The sequence below is a fragment of the Leptodactylus fuscus genome, chromosome 4 (assembly GCF_031893055.1).
Source record: "Leptodactylus fuscus isolate aLepFus1 chromosome 4, aLepFus1.hap2, whole genome shotgun sequence".
In the NCBI taxonomy this organism is placed as follows: domain Eukaryota; kingdom Metazoa; phylum Chordata; class Amphibia; order Anura; family Leptodactylidae; genus Leptodactylus; species Leptodactylus fuscus.
In genome coordinates, this window is record NC_134268.1 from 192,238,482 (window position 1) to 192,254,333 (window position 15,852).

General features: G+C 43.1%; 1 protein-coding gene across 3 annotated transcripts in view; it reads right to left on the bottom strand.

Annotated features, from left to right (window-relative positions):
• Positions 1-15,852, bottom strand: part of LMBR1 (limb development membrane protein 1) — a 218,363-nt gene that overhangs the window by 139,970 nt on the left and 62,541 nt on the right. For all 3 annotated transcript variants that reach the window (XM_075271540.1, XM_075271539.1, XM_075271541.1), the window contains 3 exons: positions 15,651-15,715; positions 11,015-11,087; positions 900-980 (listed from right to left, as the gene is read on the bottom strand). In XM_075271540.1, coding sequence (XP_075127641.1) covers positions 900-980; positions 11,015-11,087; positions 15,651-15,715 — 219 coding nt within the window. The remainder of the gene's footprint in view (positions 1-899; positions 981-11,014; positions 11,088-15,650; positions 15,716-15,852) is intronic.

Consider the following 15,852-nt stretch of genomic DNA (forward strand, 5'->3'; position numbering starts at 1 on the left):
CCACGCGGTTTTTGACGAGGTTTTTGACGCAGTTTTCGCTAGGGTTTTTTTTTCCTATATGTGCTATAGAAACTGCAGGCGAAAACCGCGCGGTTTTTTGCAAAAAACCGCGTGGTTTTCTGTGCAAAAAAACCGCGCGGTTTTTTACCGCGCGGTTTTCGCCTCCCATTCACTTCTATGCAATTCTTCAGGCGTTTTCCGCCTGAAGAAAGGTCATGTCGCTTCTTCAGGCGGAAAACGCTAGGAGGAAAAAAAAAGCTAGTGGTTTACATAGACCACCATGTTAAAGGAGAGGTTTTTGAAGCGAATTCCGCTGTCAAAAACCTCCCCTTTGCCCACGTGTGAACTAGCCCTTAAAACTGTCTTTGCCACAAATGAAGGGAAAAAAAAAAAAGATATATTTTATCATTTTCGGTGCTTGCATATATAACGGACACACGGCCGCAAAATCTATGGTCGTGTACATGGAGCCTTAGGCCGGGGCCCCACGGACCGGAAACGCCATGATTTGCCCGCAGTAGAGACAATGCGGGGTAAATCGTGGCGTTGTACAGTGCAGACAAAGTGGATGAAATTCATGCGAATCCCATCCACACTTTGCGGAAAAGATCGCAGCGCGGACACTCTTAGATTTGCAAAGCCGCTGCGGCTTTGCAAATCGCAGCATGTCAATTATATCTACGGAAACACCGGCGGCTTTCCCATAGATATAATGGTAAGAGAAAGTCCGCAGAGGAAAACTCTGTGAACTTTTCTCTTAAAAGCGTTCACGCAGCTGTTCTTCCCGCAGCGCTGTAGTGCTGCGGATACAGCCCATGGGGCTTTAGCCTTAAAGTATCCTTTAATGACACAGTGTTTGTCAAGCACATATAGGGCTACCAAGTTGTATATTTACTTACCAAGTTTGGATTTCATAGCCTTTGCATTCATAAGATCATGTTCAATCCTCTTCAGGTTGTTGTCTACTATAGAATTTCCTCCTAAGGGGAGACAAAAAAACAAAACAAAAAAACATCACAATCTAAATGCTTTATAATCATATTGCTGCAAAAACTACAGACAGAAATGAAAGGTTAATATCTTAGATCATTAAGACTTTCCATACATCTAAGATTCCCAAAATCAGTGGCAGATTTCCCCCAGATTCTGCCTCTTCCTTTACAAACAATAGCAGGATAAGACCAGTGCAGGACACTACGCTTGACATTGCTGTGGATTCCACGGCTAGAAGTTATTTGCTCCCATTCATCTGAGCCTAGTCACCATTGGAAAGCCGAACTAGAAAATAAAGAAGACAGACGTTCACCTCAAATTCATCACCATTTTCTGCCATCTGAACTTAGCCTAAGACAGCTGTTGGCTAAGTGTGCATGGGTTCTTAAGAAGAAGAAGGTAGCAAGAATCTTCTAGTGGCAGCTTATCGAGCCAAGAGTAAAAAAATAAAAATAAAACTATGTATTACTGACCATGTTATCAGATATTTGTGTAGCACTTTGGGAATTAAAGGGGTTGTCTGGGATAAATGGAAAGCCCTACACTAATGTAAACACCCTCCTACTTTCTAAATAATAATAAAAAAAAATGTATATTGGTTATCTGGTGACGATCAGTTTCCCCGTTCCCAGAAATGGAACGTAAGTAAGTAGGGAAGGTCTAGTAGTGGGTGGGATTGCTAGAAAGACAGGGAGGGAAACTGAGGTGAGAGGCAGCTAGCGTGGAAGTTACATAGCAGGAAGCTGAACCTACTAAACAAATGCAGACGATACCAGGAGCTCCCAGAGACACCCAGAAATCACTGAAAACCCTGCTAAAGGTATATGGGTACATTAATTAAATCAGTGAGTACAGTGGCGGAAAACTGAAGCTCCACAGCATGCACAAGGCCGGAAAGTGGTGAGAAATCTGGGCTGGAAGACCTCCTCAAAGTCCTATTTATGGAAAGAGATCATTTACAGATAGCTAAGATATTTGAAGCGCATTAAAAGTTTACTGCCAATACATTCAGCAAGCACATTAAAGTGGTTATCCGGTTCCTAAGATTGATAGCCTGTCCTTAGGAGCACTGCTCACTTTCTGTACAAATTGTTGTGGTGGGTGTAGGTACTGCAATGAAGTCTATGGGGCAGCACTACAGTAACATGCGCTACAGTTTGTAAAGCAAGTGAGTGGCATGAGTCTCCTGCCCTGCGGAGGTCCAAGTGTCGGACCCTCACAGATCTAATATTGATGTCCCAAGAATCCAGCTTAATAATCTAATCTGACCTAGAACAGGGTTTTCCCAAAATGTTCAACCGCTATGACCTTCATGTTGACAAGTACAGGGCTCCCATTTTCCCTATATGAATAGAGCAGTGGTAGATATCCCTCTCCCTCTATATAGCCAAGTACAGTGAATGGCCATCTTCACCAGTCCCACAGACCGTGGACGAGCAACACTCCATGGAAATGGGGAACATGGGACCTCTGATCTCTTGTTCAATGGTAGGAGCACTCAGATAAATTGATGGGCAGATTATTATTCCGGGGGGATTAAATGGCACAAATCAAGGCACCAGAACATCCCGTAGAAGTGCCCATTATATTGTGTCATCGCAGTCTAGCCAATAGATCAAGTTGGTAGACACGGCTTGCTTGGACTAGTTCTACAAAAATGACGGATTCTCCATACAAACCACAAAGCAGCTCATTTAAGGTCAATTTAACTGTATTATTTTGTTTTTCTTCCAGCCCCAACATCGGGTTCTCGTACCTCAAAGGAAACAGTAAGAGTATCTATTTGCATTCCCTTCGGGTGATTGGCATCTCTACACCAATTAGTGTGAAATTACACTGTTACTAGCGTGCAATAAAAACAGCACCTTTCATCTTTGTTAACTTTGCAAAGATACCGTCTAACCCAATAACTTTGATCAAATCCAGATTTTTTTGATCCTGCCACGCCCGTCTCTGTGGATTTTGGAAAACCAATAGCCACAGGCATTTTTTTTTTTATTTTAATTTAATATAGAGGGGAGAAAAAAAAAATTCTTCCTTTGCTTTATTCTCAATAAAAAGCCTGATGCTATAGGTGAAACTTAAGATGTTGGAAAGTTACCTTCATCAATCTGGTTTTTGGGGGAGTTGCATTGACAAATCGCAACGCTTGATTGTGTTGGCTTACTGAAAGCCAACCCTTGGGCGCGGAGCAAGATGGCACATAATTATACATTTTGCTACAGCGCTCTTCTGAAACTTCCTATGTATAATTTGGGTGTAATTAGATATTAAGGAATTCACTCGGGGTTAATCAAAAGGCAAAGTGTCAGGGATTTGTTTGTGTACAAGATAAGCGCTGACATTCCTGATGTTTTACAGCATGGCGGTATAATCATTCTCACAACGCTCAGGTACTGGTAACGTTATACTCAAAGGCTTCACCTTGACTTTGTCCATCACAGGTCATTTACTACACAGCTAGTTTATGGATTATTTACACAAAAGGTTTCCTACATAAAGACTTTTCCCGTAAAGCGCGAGACGCTATGTAGGTTACTTATAAAGATTGCCTTAGATGTAGAAAATATTAAGGGGTTCAACATCAAAACCAAAGTTAGTGATACTCACCTCACCAATCCTACACCTCTTGCAACCAATCTCTACTCCTTGCTCCCGCTTGGACAAATTCCCTTCCCCCCCCCCCTCCCCTCTTAAGAAAGGCTATTCTTGTCCTACCTTTAGATGTCTTCTCCGCGCCGACGTTCGGTATATAATCTGATTTTTGTCGATATGCAAATGAGTTCTCTCGCAGCACTGGGGGCGGTCATCGGCACTCAAAACAGCACTGGGTTGTCCCCAATGTTGCGAGAGAACTCTGCAGCTCCGCCTCTATCTTCTTCAGGAACGGCCTCTCTGCGCGTCTTCTTCTGTCCTGGCTTTCAATTTTCTAGGCCTCGGGCAGAGCCAACTGCGCATGCTCGGGCCACAAGAAAATGGTCGCTTACACCAGCTTACTTTTCTTGTGGCCTGGGCATGCGCAGTCTGCTCTGCCCAAGGCCTAGAAGTTTGAACCCAGCTCTGGAAGAAGACGCGCAGAGAGGCCGTCAGAGAGGCAGATGGAGGCAGTGCTGGAGAGTTTGCTCGCAGCATTGGGGACGCCCCCAGTGCTGTTTGAGCGCTGGTGACCGCCCCCAGTGCTGCTAGAGAACTAATTTGCATACAGACAAAAACCGGGATTTCTACTGAACGGCGGTGCAGAGAAGACATCTAAAGGTACGAGAAGAATAGCCTTTCTTAAGGCTATTCCTACGTGTGAGCGAGAAAAAAATGTCATTTTAATGATAGAATCCCTTTAAGTAAAAGAAGCTGAGCTGCAATACCAAGCACAACAGGTATAAAATGTAGGGCACTATGCCTGGTGCGCAATGAATAGGCTACAGCACTGTGGTCTCTCTAATAAGCTGATCAGTGGGGGTATTGGATGTCAGACCCTCACCAATGTGATGCTGATGACCTACCCTAAGGATTGCTCATCAATTTCTAAGTCTCAAATGGCCATTCTGACTGATGGAATAAAAAACTAACTAACCTGGACCCTCATTCACATAGAATAGTGCTGGGCACAGAATCCTCTTGCCTTATTCTCATAAGTCCAAGTTTGAGGCTTTCATTCTGTAAGACCCTCTTGCTCCCTATTTTCAACCATATGTCAATGCAGCCCCTTCTACTTTAACTTACACTATAAGGGTTTGTAATGGAGTCAGGACACCTATTACTGGATCTATTTGTAAATGGACATTAAGAAATCCTAGAGGAGCTCTGTTGGGTTTCATTCATCAGTAATAATAAAGCAGGCTACTCAAAGTTTTCAGAACGCCCGATGGGCTGGGAAACACTAGTGTGAACAGAACCTAACACGGCTCTAATCTCTGTATCTGTTCAAGGTCTAATCAGGTGACACTTTAACAATCTATAAAACCTATAATGCTATATAGTGGCAGGATATGCAGTCTATTTTATACTGTATATTATTTCTGATCTTCCTTCAATATACTGAAGATCAGAAGTAATATCCAAAGTGAAAAAGAAAGCGATAGCCGTAATGTCTTCATCTTGGCATTAGGATGCAAGTGCCAGAGTACTATCGGCTTGTTCCTTTGATTAATACGTCTGCTGATAAAGACACTTTGGGCTTTGCAGAGACAGGCACTAATCCTTCAGTGTATTCAGAACAAAGTACTGATGTACGGCCTCTCAGAACTTACAGCTTTGTAGTAAGAACGTCGCATTAACACTTTCCTGCCTGCATCAAAGTGGTAGAAATAACTGCAGATAAGATTATATCCTCTATCAAGAATCTTCTGATGCTGCTCCTCAATCTGCTGACCTGAGAAAAATGCCATAACTTAGGGGGCGTTCACACTACCGTCAGTGTCCGACAGGTAGTGTCCACTCCTAGTGTCCATTCAAAATCTCGCACGGACATTAGGAGCGGACACAAACTGTGTCCGTGAAACTTGTCATTTATTTAAATGGCGATCGGGTGAGTTCTTTTGCACTCCGTGCCCTTCCTTCACTGTCTGCTTGTAAAGATGTCCGACTTTTCAAGCGGACAGAAAAAAACCTACATGTCGGGTTTTTGAGGCAGAAAATTCCACCAGGTAGGTGTGAAATTGGATGTGGAATTTGGTCAAGCAGAAAAATTCGGCTTTAAAATTTCCCGAAGCCAAATTTCTCAGCGTGAAAAGATTCTGCTGCGTGAACATACCCAAGAGATTTCCAGTGATTTTCTTCCAATTCTGGTGACTCCAGTAGAGCATTATTTAAGTAATATACTACATAGGAATAGCCTTAAGAAAGGCTATTCTTCTGCTAAATTTAGATGTCTTCTTCGCACCGCCGTTCGGTAGAAACCCCGGTTTTCTTCAGTATACAAATAAGTTCTCTGGCAGCACTGGAGGCGGGCCCCAGCGCTCAAACAGCACTGGGGGTGTCCCCAATGCTGCAAGAGAACTCTTCAGTGCCGCCTCCATATTCTTCTGGAATGGCCTCTCCCCGCATCTTCCTCCAGTGCCGAGTCAAACTTATACGCATGCGCAGTCGGCTCTGCCATCGGGCCGAGCCGACTGCACATGCACGTAGCCATTTTTCTTACCCCTGCTTACTGTGTAAGCGGCCACAACAAAATGGCCGCTTACACCAGGCGGGCATGCATAGTTAGTCGACTGCGCATGCCTAGAAGTTTGAAGCCAGCGCTGGAAGAAGACGCAGGGAGAGGCCGTTACAAAAGAAGATGGAGGCGGCACTGGAGATTTCTCTGGCAGCATTGGGGACGCCCCCAGTGCTGCGAGAGAACTAATTTGCATACCGAAGAAAACCGGGATTTATACCGAACTGCGGCGCGGATAAGACATCTAAAGGTAAGAGAAGAATAGCCTTTCTTAAGGCTATTCCTACGTGTTATCAAGAAAAAAAATTTCATTTTAATGATAGGATCTCTTTAAGGTACATTTATTTTTACCTGACCAGTACACAAAATAAGTTCTTTACATATCCTACACTGAATTTTACAGCACAGCTTACTAACTCCAGGAGGATTCAGCACTATTGTTTTACTTGCTTCTTAACCCCTACTACCTTGCTTGACCGTGAAACAATTTGGCATTGCATTTTGCATGCAGATTATTCCTTGTTGAACCAGGCATTGTTCACTCGGGAGACAATCCATTGTGAATGGCTGCAGGAAACGAAAACAAGTGTGTGATGACAAGCGGTGCTCTTGTGATATCATCTAAGTAACTTGTCCTTTCACCAACTAAAAATATTTAGTACATAAGGTTAAAGTCAAGGGAACTAATGGTGCTCCATTCGGAAGAGCTTTCATCACTGGGAAACAGGTGAACTGAAGTAGAAAGTGGAGGCATCAGTTGCGTCCATTCATGTGATAATCCACTTCTGTGCACCGGGGCAGTGACACTAGCAGCTTCCTCCTCTTGTCCACTTTCACAGGCTCTGCAGCCTTCGGTGCGGGATCAGATTTTGCTGAGCAATCCTCTATCGATGGAGTAGTAAATCTGGCCCGTGTGCTGATGTAATTGATGTTTTAGCTTCTCATTAATTAGTGTAAGTCATTATTTCTCCTGCTCATTAACCACAAATTCCACTTCTGACTTCTTTTTCTCCCCTCACTGGATTTAATTCACATATTGAAACTCAACCAAGTTGTTTTTTTTTTTTTGTACCATTGCATTGACTTCTACAGTTATTAACTAGCACTGAGATGAGGTTTTAGGCTCCTCAGCAGAGGTGACCATCCAGTTCCCAGAAAGCACTGGGCGTGGGTCAGGTCTGCACATGGTACAAACTACTGACCTAACCCATCACATGTTTTTCTGAAAACCATCATTCCAAAAAGCAGTTAAAACCCAGGGATTTTATGCAGTGGCTCACTGGCAGGAATTATAGAGGATCTCCAAGAAGCCTCTAAACTTAGATGTTTGGTGATGTGTCACCCACCAGGCTGCTACTGTACATCACAACGGTTTAGCGTCTGCCCAGTATACAGCACCTAACCTGCTGTGAGTATATCTAGTGTGTCCCCAGCCTTAAAGCCTATCTTACCATATTACAATTGGGATCTGACTCTTGGCACCTCTGCCAATCACCTGACCGAAAGGGCTGAAGTCTTTTATTTGGTCTGCTTATTGGTCACATGACCATTTTGTTATCTCAGTCCCAGACCTTACATGATGCTGCTTCAGCAATCCAACCCGGCAGCAGGTCCACACCCGAGGTCATGGACAACCCGTTTAAACTGGCAAATTCTGCTAACAGTAAACGCTAAAAAGACTTGATGGAAAACACTAGCAATGTAGGATTGGTGAGGGTCTGACACCATGGCCCTACTGACCAGAAGGACAAAGGGACATCAACCCTCACTGAGCAGTCTGGCCCCTTCACTGTGGTAAATAACAATGTCCGTATATGTTGCTGCGTCTGATACTGCAGCTCCGACCATTTAAAGGGGTATTCCCAACTCGCCTGTTCACCATCTTGCAGGCTGTATGCTCAGTTCACTTCCTGGTTTCCTCGGTACATTGGTGGGTGGGGTTTCACTTGCTTCGCTATCTCTCTTCATAGCAGGACATGTTTGCAGTCAGTAATGAGGGATGGTTGTAAATAAATTAGCACAGTATCACTGGAAGATGCACAATATAAAGCTGATGTAGCAGAGCTGGATTTGATAGGTGATGAGAATCCCAAATTTACATGCTACAGGACCACGAGTCAGCTTGCAATAAACGTAGGTCTGTGTTTACATACAGAGGTAACAGACTCCCTGTCTCAGCCCTTATCAGCAAAATTCAATTAGCCGACCTGATAACTGTAAGAGCCGGAGATAAACGGCTCAGAAATACAAACTACTCCAAGCATTCAGCTACCCCCTCCCCGCCAGAGAGCAGGGAGCTAGGTCACTTGTCCTGGGCGGAGAGATAAGACCATCCCCAGGTCCGTGGTTGTGGAAACGCAGTGTAAACAATGAAGTGAAGAATCTCAGATAGCGGCCAAACAAAGCAGTTTTGTTGAAGCAATGTATTTAGGAAAAGTCTTACATCCACATAAGCTAGCAGTATAGATAGGATGCTTGAGATGGGACAACCCCTTTAAGCAAACAGGTATAGTGCAATAAAAAATATCATTATATCCGGTCCCCCGGGCAAAGTCTATCTATATAGGCAAACACATCGGACAGGCACACTATTGTGTGATATGGAGTTCTCTATTTTTGTTAATTGTTACTGCACAACTTGTGTCTATTGCTGCCTGATATAATAATTTACCAATAGGTATCTCTTACCTTCTATATTATTTGTTACTTGTGCTGGGCCTAGATCCTTTGAGTATCTTTGTATATAATACTATTTTTGTGAGATGCCATTTACCACACTTTTTTTGCGGGCATTTCCAGCACTGCGACTTCTTTTAGTCTTTTCCCATACACCATATATGTATCTTTGTTAATATGCTTATTTATGTGATTTTATTCATGCATTAATAAATAAATATGAATTTTTCTACAACCATTTTTCTGTGTATAGACGTTTGTTTTTGATCTCCCCATTAATATATATATATATATATATATATATATATATATATATATCGTATATACTCGAGTATAAGACGACCCGAATATAAGCCGAGGCCCCTAATTTTACCACAAAAAACTGGGAAAACTTATTGACTCGAGTATAAGCCGAGGGGGGAAATGCAGCAGCTACTGGAAAATTTCAAAAATTAAAATGGTCGGAGTTTTTGGGTGCAGTAGTTGCTGGGGAAGGGGAGGGGGTGTTTTGGTTGTCTGTCTGCCCCTTCCCTGAGCTTGAGGACTGTTTTTTCTTCCCCCACTTGGTATTCAGTCTGGCTGAATATAGGGTATCTGCAGTGCTCCTATTAACCCCTTCCCAACGGAACAGGAGCACTGCAGATCCCCTATATTCAGTAGACCGGGCACTGTCAGACACAGGGATACCTAATGTGTATGTGTTTCACAGTCATTTTCTAGTCTTGTATATATTCTAGGGAAAGGAGTGATTTAGAACTTTTATTTTTTTGCACTATTTTATGGGAGAGTCTATACATTGATATTGTGGCTGGTCATAGACCCCCCTCCTTAAAAAAAAATATATATTTTTTTTTTTTTGCTGACTCGAGTATAAGCCGAGGGGGGCTTTTTCAGCACAAAAACTGTGCTGAAAAATTTGGCTTATACTCTAGCATATACGGTGTATGTGTGTATAATATATATATATATATATATATATATATATATATATATATATATATATATATATATATAAATATATATTAGCCTTTTTTGGTGGTTTATAGTCGTCTACGGTTTAAAGAAATACACGAATGTGGTCTATAAACATACAAACAAAGCTCTTGTTCAAGACAGACCACACAATAATGGCCATCTATTGTCCATCAATCACCATTTGTCAATTCTTAAACGAAGCACTTTCAACTACACAAATGGAGGCAAAATATGTGAAATATGTGCCCAGAAACCCCAGCAACACACACTACAACAACAGAGATTAGCGGATGCGAGCAGGCTCTCCACGTCCTTCCATTGGTAGTCTCTGGATTACCAGCAATACATCTCAATGACTTCTTAGCAAATAGGACTCTGCACTTATGGATCACTGCCACGTAGGAAATGATCGCTGGAGAATCTATCTGCAGCTCAACATTATTATGTTCTCCAAAGCTGGTAAGGGTCCGATGCTAAGACCCCCACGATCGTTTGATGCTATGTCTGAGCTATTGAGAATACCATATAAAAAGAACTTTTCATGGCCTCTGGCATCAGCAGTATTATATGATGCTAGAAAGCTGACAGTGTGATGAATTCAGTGCCATTGGAGATTACGGTGCTGTTGCTTTCGGCACCCATATCCCTCCACTGTCAATAGGGCGGGTCTTACTGCTCATTGTCATCGCTGGGCAATAAGGAACACCCCCTCTACATTGCTCTTCAATAGCCTTGTACTAATGGCAGTGCTATGTCTGGTACCTGGGCCATACCGTCAAAGCGCATGGTCAGCTTTCTAGTGGTATATAATACCGCCGGTGCCAGAGGACATAAAAGGGCCTCTAACTTAATTTGAGAGCAATTACGAGAGAGAAACCACGTAAAGGATTGTCTCTTCTTGGCGATGGTCCAGAGGTCAAGTCAAGTGGTCCATTTGAATAGGTGCAGAGCTGCTTTTCGCCATATTCACTTTGTAAAGCCTCCAGTAGCCAGATCAGCTTGTTTTGGGGTCCAGGTGTCGGACCCTCACCAATAAGATACTAAAAGCCTATCCTGTGGATAGGCCTTCAATATCCAAAACACATGGAGCCTTGGACATCCTCATTCATTTTTCCTGTCCCATAAAACTCCATGTGTCAAAAACCATGAGAATTTATACAAAAGAACTGGACATACTGTATGTAAAGCACTCAACATGTGATAGATGTAGAGAAATACCATTTAGCTTTCTTTGCAACGCTTCTTCCTGCAGACTTATGATGTACATCTGCTCATCAAGGTCTTCAAGGATCTAAAACAAGAAGATAAAACCATAGTTAGCACATTTCTGGATCAGTGAGAGTCCCAGTGGTCTCCATTACTAACCCATTACTCAATTTGATTGCCATAGAAGACAGCAAGTCATGTGACCAGGAGTCTTTTACCCAAGAGGGCAGTTCAGCCGTAGTCAGGACTGGAAGCAGAGGAGTTCTTATAAGGTGGAGGTAGGAGGGTTTTCTCTGAGGCGGAAATGCCAGTACGAGGAGGAATTGTTGGATAGGACACAGTACTGCAAGCCAATGGGGGAAGGGGTTACATTGCTACTGCCAGTGGGGTGGGGTGGAAAGGCATTACAATGCAGCTCCCAACAGTGCTGAACAATGGTATTTATCTGGCACATGTGGGGATGTATTTGATGATGCCAGTGGGTATAATCTGTGTTATTTAGCACTGCTGAAAACAATTGTGCTGTACAGCGGCAATTGTTTGGTGTGCCATGATAGTATTTCTATACTGGTGTGGCCCTGATATCACCATAGATTGGCTGAAGATGCCGGAGTAGAGAAAGTATGGTTAGCTGTGATCTGAACAGCTACGTAGGCCATTCGTATTGGTCAGTAAGGGGGCATTCACTCAGAGGAAGTTGGTGCCGATTCTGACACAATAACTCGCGGCAGAATCAGCGCTGGGGAAAAGAAAAAAAAAAAGACTGCCGTTGACTTCAATGGGTTCCGTTTTTTATGCGGAACCCATGGAAATAAATGGGACAAAAAGCCTCTCATTGATTTCAATGGGTTCCGCGCAGAAAATGTAACCCTTTGAAATCAATGGGAGTCTTTTTTCCAGTGCGGATTCTGCTGTGAGTTATCGTGCCAGAATCAGCACCAACTTCCTCCTTGTGAATGCCCCTAAGAATCCGATACCTGGACCCCACACCGATCAGCTGTTCCAGTTTTCTAAGTAATTGCTAGCTTTACAACGGACTGTTCCAGAAGTAATAAGGATCTGTCCTACGTATATCAGCCATGGCACAGTACTGCAGCTCTGCTCCTAGTGAGGGTAGCCAGAACAACTGATCCTGAGGATGGGTCATCAGTATGAGAACCAACTGGGGGGCCTGGACAACCCCTTTAACACCTTAATGTTACAAAGAGATGGGAAGAAACAAACAAACCAACAAAGGAAACAAACAAAAGACATCAATTGGTTTACTAAACCATGATTAGATCTGTTACAATAAAAGACATAAAAACAAATGTTATAGAAATCTGTACGATTATATAAAAACAAAAAATAATTTCAATGTATAAAACAGCGGCAGAAACCAAGAAAATCTATAAGATTTAGGAAAAAAACAAAACACTGTCTTCATCAGTTGGATACCAGGAGAGGAATGACTGTGACAAACAAAAAGAAAAGTAGTGGACGGAGGTCACAGGTTCATGGGACTAAGGGCTTGGGATTGATGCGAGAGGGGTATAAAGAGCTGAGGAGGAATGTCGCAGGAATTCGGTGGCTGTCCACCAGAACAAGAGAAGCCTCGGAGTGAGAAGTGAATTAGAAGAACGCTGCGCTCCTACTTGACTTAAGAGTGTTGAAACAGGACAAGCGAGAACTTTTTTAGGGCAGCTAAGAAAAAAAAAAATCTTCCTTTTGTCAATTAATTGAGCCGTCCACTCTTCGTGTTTTATCCTCCGAGTCATGAACTCAATAGGAATAAGGCGCACATACCTTAAAGAGACCTCAAATTACTCAACACATTAAAAATGAAAAAGTTGCAGGGAGACTCGGACTTGTGCCTGCTGTGATCAGAAATGGTCTGCAGCGGAAAGGATTAGACACGTCCCAATAAAAAGATATTATATATTACATTATAACAAACAGCGATCACAGAAGAGGTGAGAAATGTATGATCGCTTCAGGACGGACACGGGGACTAGTCCGAAAACCAGGAGTCCTTGGGCAGCAGGGTGGCTCAGTGGTTAGCACTACAGCCTTGCAGCACTGGAGTCCAGGGTTCGAAACCCGCCAGGAACAACATCTGCAAGGAGTTTGTATGTTCTCCCCGTGTTTGTGTGGATTTCCTCCCATTCTACAAAGACATACTGATAGGGGAAAAAAAAAAGTACATTGTGATCCCTATGATCCCTATATGGGGCTCATAATCTACACAAAAAAAAAAGAAAAGAAAACCAGGAGTCCTTGTGTCTAGGTGTGGAGCAGTAGTATGGATGTGGCCAGCACCCCATTCACTCCTATGGGACTGATGGAGACAGCGGAGTACAGTAATATCAGTAATAATTTATATCTGAGACTATCTTCCATATACTGAACAGTAAGGCCCCATGCAATTGTGGATCAAAATATGAACAGAACACATTCATGTCTATTGGCCCATAAAAAAGCCATAGTTTTTGCCACTGTGTGTTCAGGCCATAGTGAAGAGAAATATGGAACAGGTCTATACCTATTCATATTAGCGACTCAGTCCATTCATTTTAATGTATGAGTCAGTGAAGATCATAGATGACACACAGATACCAATCCGTATGACGTCTGTGTCTTATTTACTAACCCGTACACTGCAATGGTCGTGTGCATGTAGCCAAGTAGAGGACATTCTGCACTATAACTGTATGTATCTATCTGTCGCACAGCCCGAGGGTCATGTAATACATATCTAGAGTACGGACCTGTACACGAGTCAAAGGGCTTTGATTGTGATAGAAAGCTACTAGAGATGAGCGAGTACTGTTCGGATCAGCCGATCCGAACAGCACACTCCATAGAAATGAATGGACCTGGTACTTCAGCTTTGACGGCGGCCGGCCGCTTAACCCCCCACGTGCCGGCTACGTCCATTCATTTCTATGCAAGCGTGCTGTTCGGATCGGCTGATCCGAACAGTTCATCGCTCATCTCTAAAAGCTACTACTTACGCTAGGTTCACACCTGCGTTCAGGGTCTCCGTTCTATGGTTTCCGTTTTCTGCATGCCAGAAGACGGAAACCATAGACCGGGTCCGGCCGTGAGCGGCGGTGAGCGTTTTAGGCTCTCCGCCGCGAAACCGGATTTTTTTATCCGGACACAGAGTACTGCATGTCTGACTCTGTGTCCGGATTATAAAACCCGGTTTCGCGGCATAGAGCGCAAAACGCTCACCGCCGCTCACAGGCGGACATCTCCTGCAGGTTTCTGTCTCCTGCCTCTGTTTTAGGCAGGAAACGGAAACCTGCAGTACGGAGAGGGCGACGCAGATGTGAACGAGCCCTTAGCTCCAGCATAAGAACACGTCTCTGTTTCTGCTGCTCCCTCTACGTTCACTTCCCCTGCATATACTTCTATAGATGTGTTCTCAGAGTCATGTGACCTGCAGTCCATCTCTAAATGGGTATAGCAGAATTTTGAGAGTGAAAGTCATTTTAAGGTAAGGAAAGGGAGCAAAGAAACTGGTGAGAGCAGAACGAGGCAATAAAAGATGACGAAGTTTCTTTGAATTGCCTGTGCTATTCATTTATTTAACATCTGTTGAAAAGTTACTGACCATTTAAATAAAAGCCTGGTTCCCTTTTATCCTCATGTTGTATGTTGGTCCTCCATTTTTTTTCTTTTTTATTTCCACTTATTCTATCATATCTATTTACTATACTGTATATCTACTATATTAATGTAATGCTTGTGAGAAGGTGACAGGCAGAGTGCTAGAGTCCCATTATATTAGCCCCAGGTTTCTGACCTATGTGTCGTTCAGGGTGGGTCTGGAGTAGGCCTCAGCCCCAGGTGTGGGTCCTGGGCTCATTACTGGGCCAGAAAAGGCTCCAGAGCCTGCACTTCAGGGCAGATCCTGGGAGCGAGAGGAGGCGTCTGGGTCTGTCCTGACACTGTAAAACTGCTGAGATGATAGTGCACTATTTTGTTTACTTGTGTTATTGGTAGTAAGCCAAACGTACAGTTAATACTGTATTGTTCAGTTAGAGCTCGGACAAGCAGGGTTTTGCCTGAAGTTAAGGCTGTATTTTATTTTGCTGGTTTTGTGCCTGAAGTGAAGGTTTAATTATGTTGCTATTTTTTCTAAATAAACCTGCTTGCTACAGATTTTGTGTCCCTGTCTCTGACTGTTTGATGCTACCAAGCTACCTTTCCCACATACTGTACATAAAACTATGGCAAGTAACGAGAAGGGGGTCTCTCTTCTGGAATGCCCTCTATCAGAAAAAGCAGAGGGCTGCTACAAAAACCTTCCCGTTAACTCCCATAGGTGACATGTAAAGGTATGTTCAAATGCAGAAATGAAAAAGGATTTGGAGCTGGGCTTCTGCCTAAAATTCTTCTTCCATTTCTGCCCCCGGCTCCCTATGATGGAAAGCCGAGGTTACTCCGACATGAATGGGGCTGATCAGCGAGGGGCTTACACTGCAGAATCTGAAGCAAGACTGACAAGGAGGTTTATTGTTTCAGTATTCTGCATTAACGCCAAATTCTGGCATGTAAACACTTAATTTCCTCTGTTATGTAACAAAGCCAGCAACTTCTAGCTATGTGTCATAGGAATGCTTTACCTCCAAATAAATAATAGACAAATCCAAACACTTACTGTCGGTTTCACCAAAAGTTGACCCATTACCGCAAACATTCGAGAAAGGCCAACAGGTGTACACACTGTAAGGAGATAGAACCAAGTTATAGTCCAAGAAAAAAAATCATTGACGTAAGGGAATTATTAGAAGTCATGTGTTTCACTGTTCTAATCATCATACTAAAAATGTTACTTTTATCAATTGTTTTTGTAATAGTGA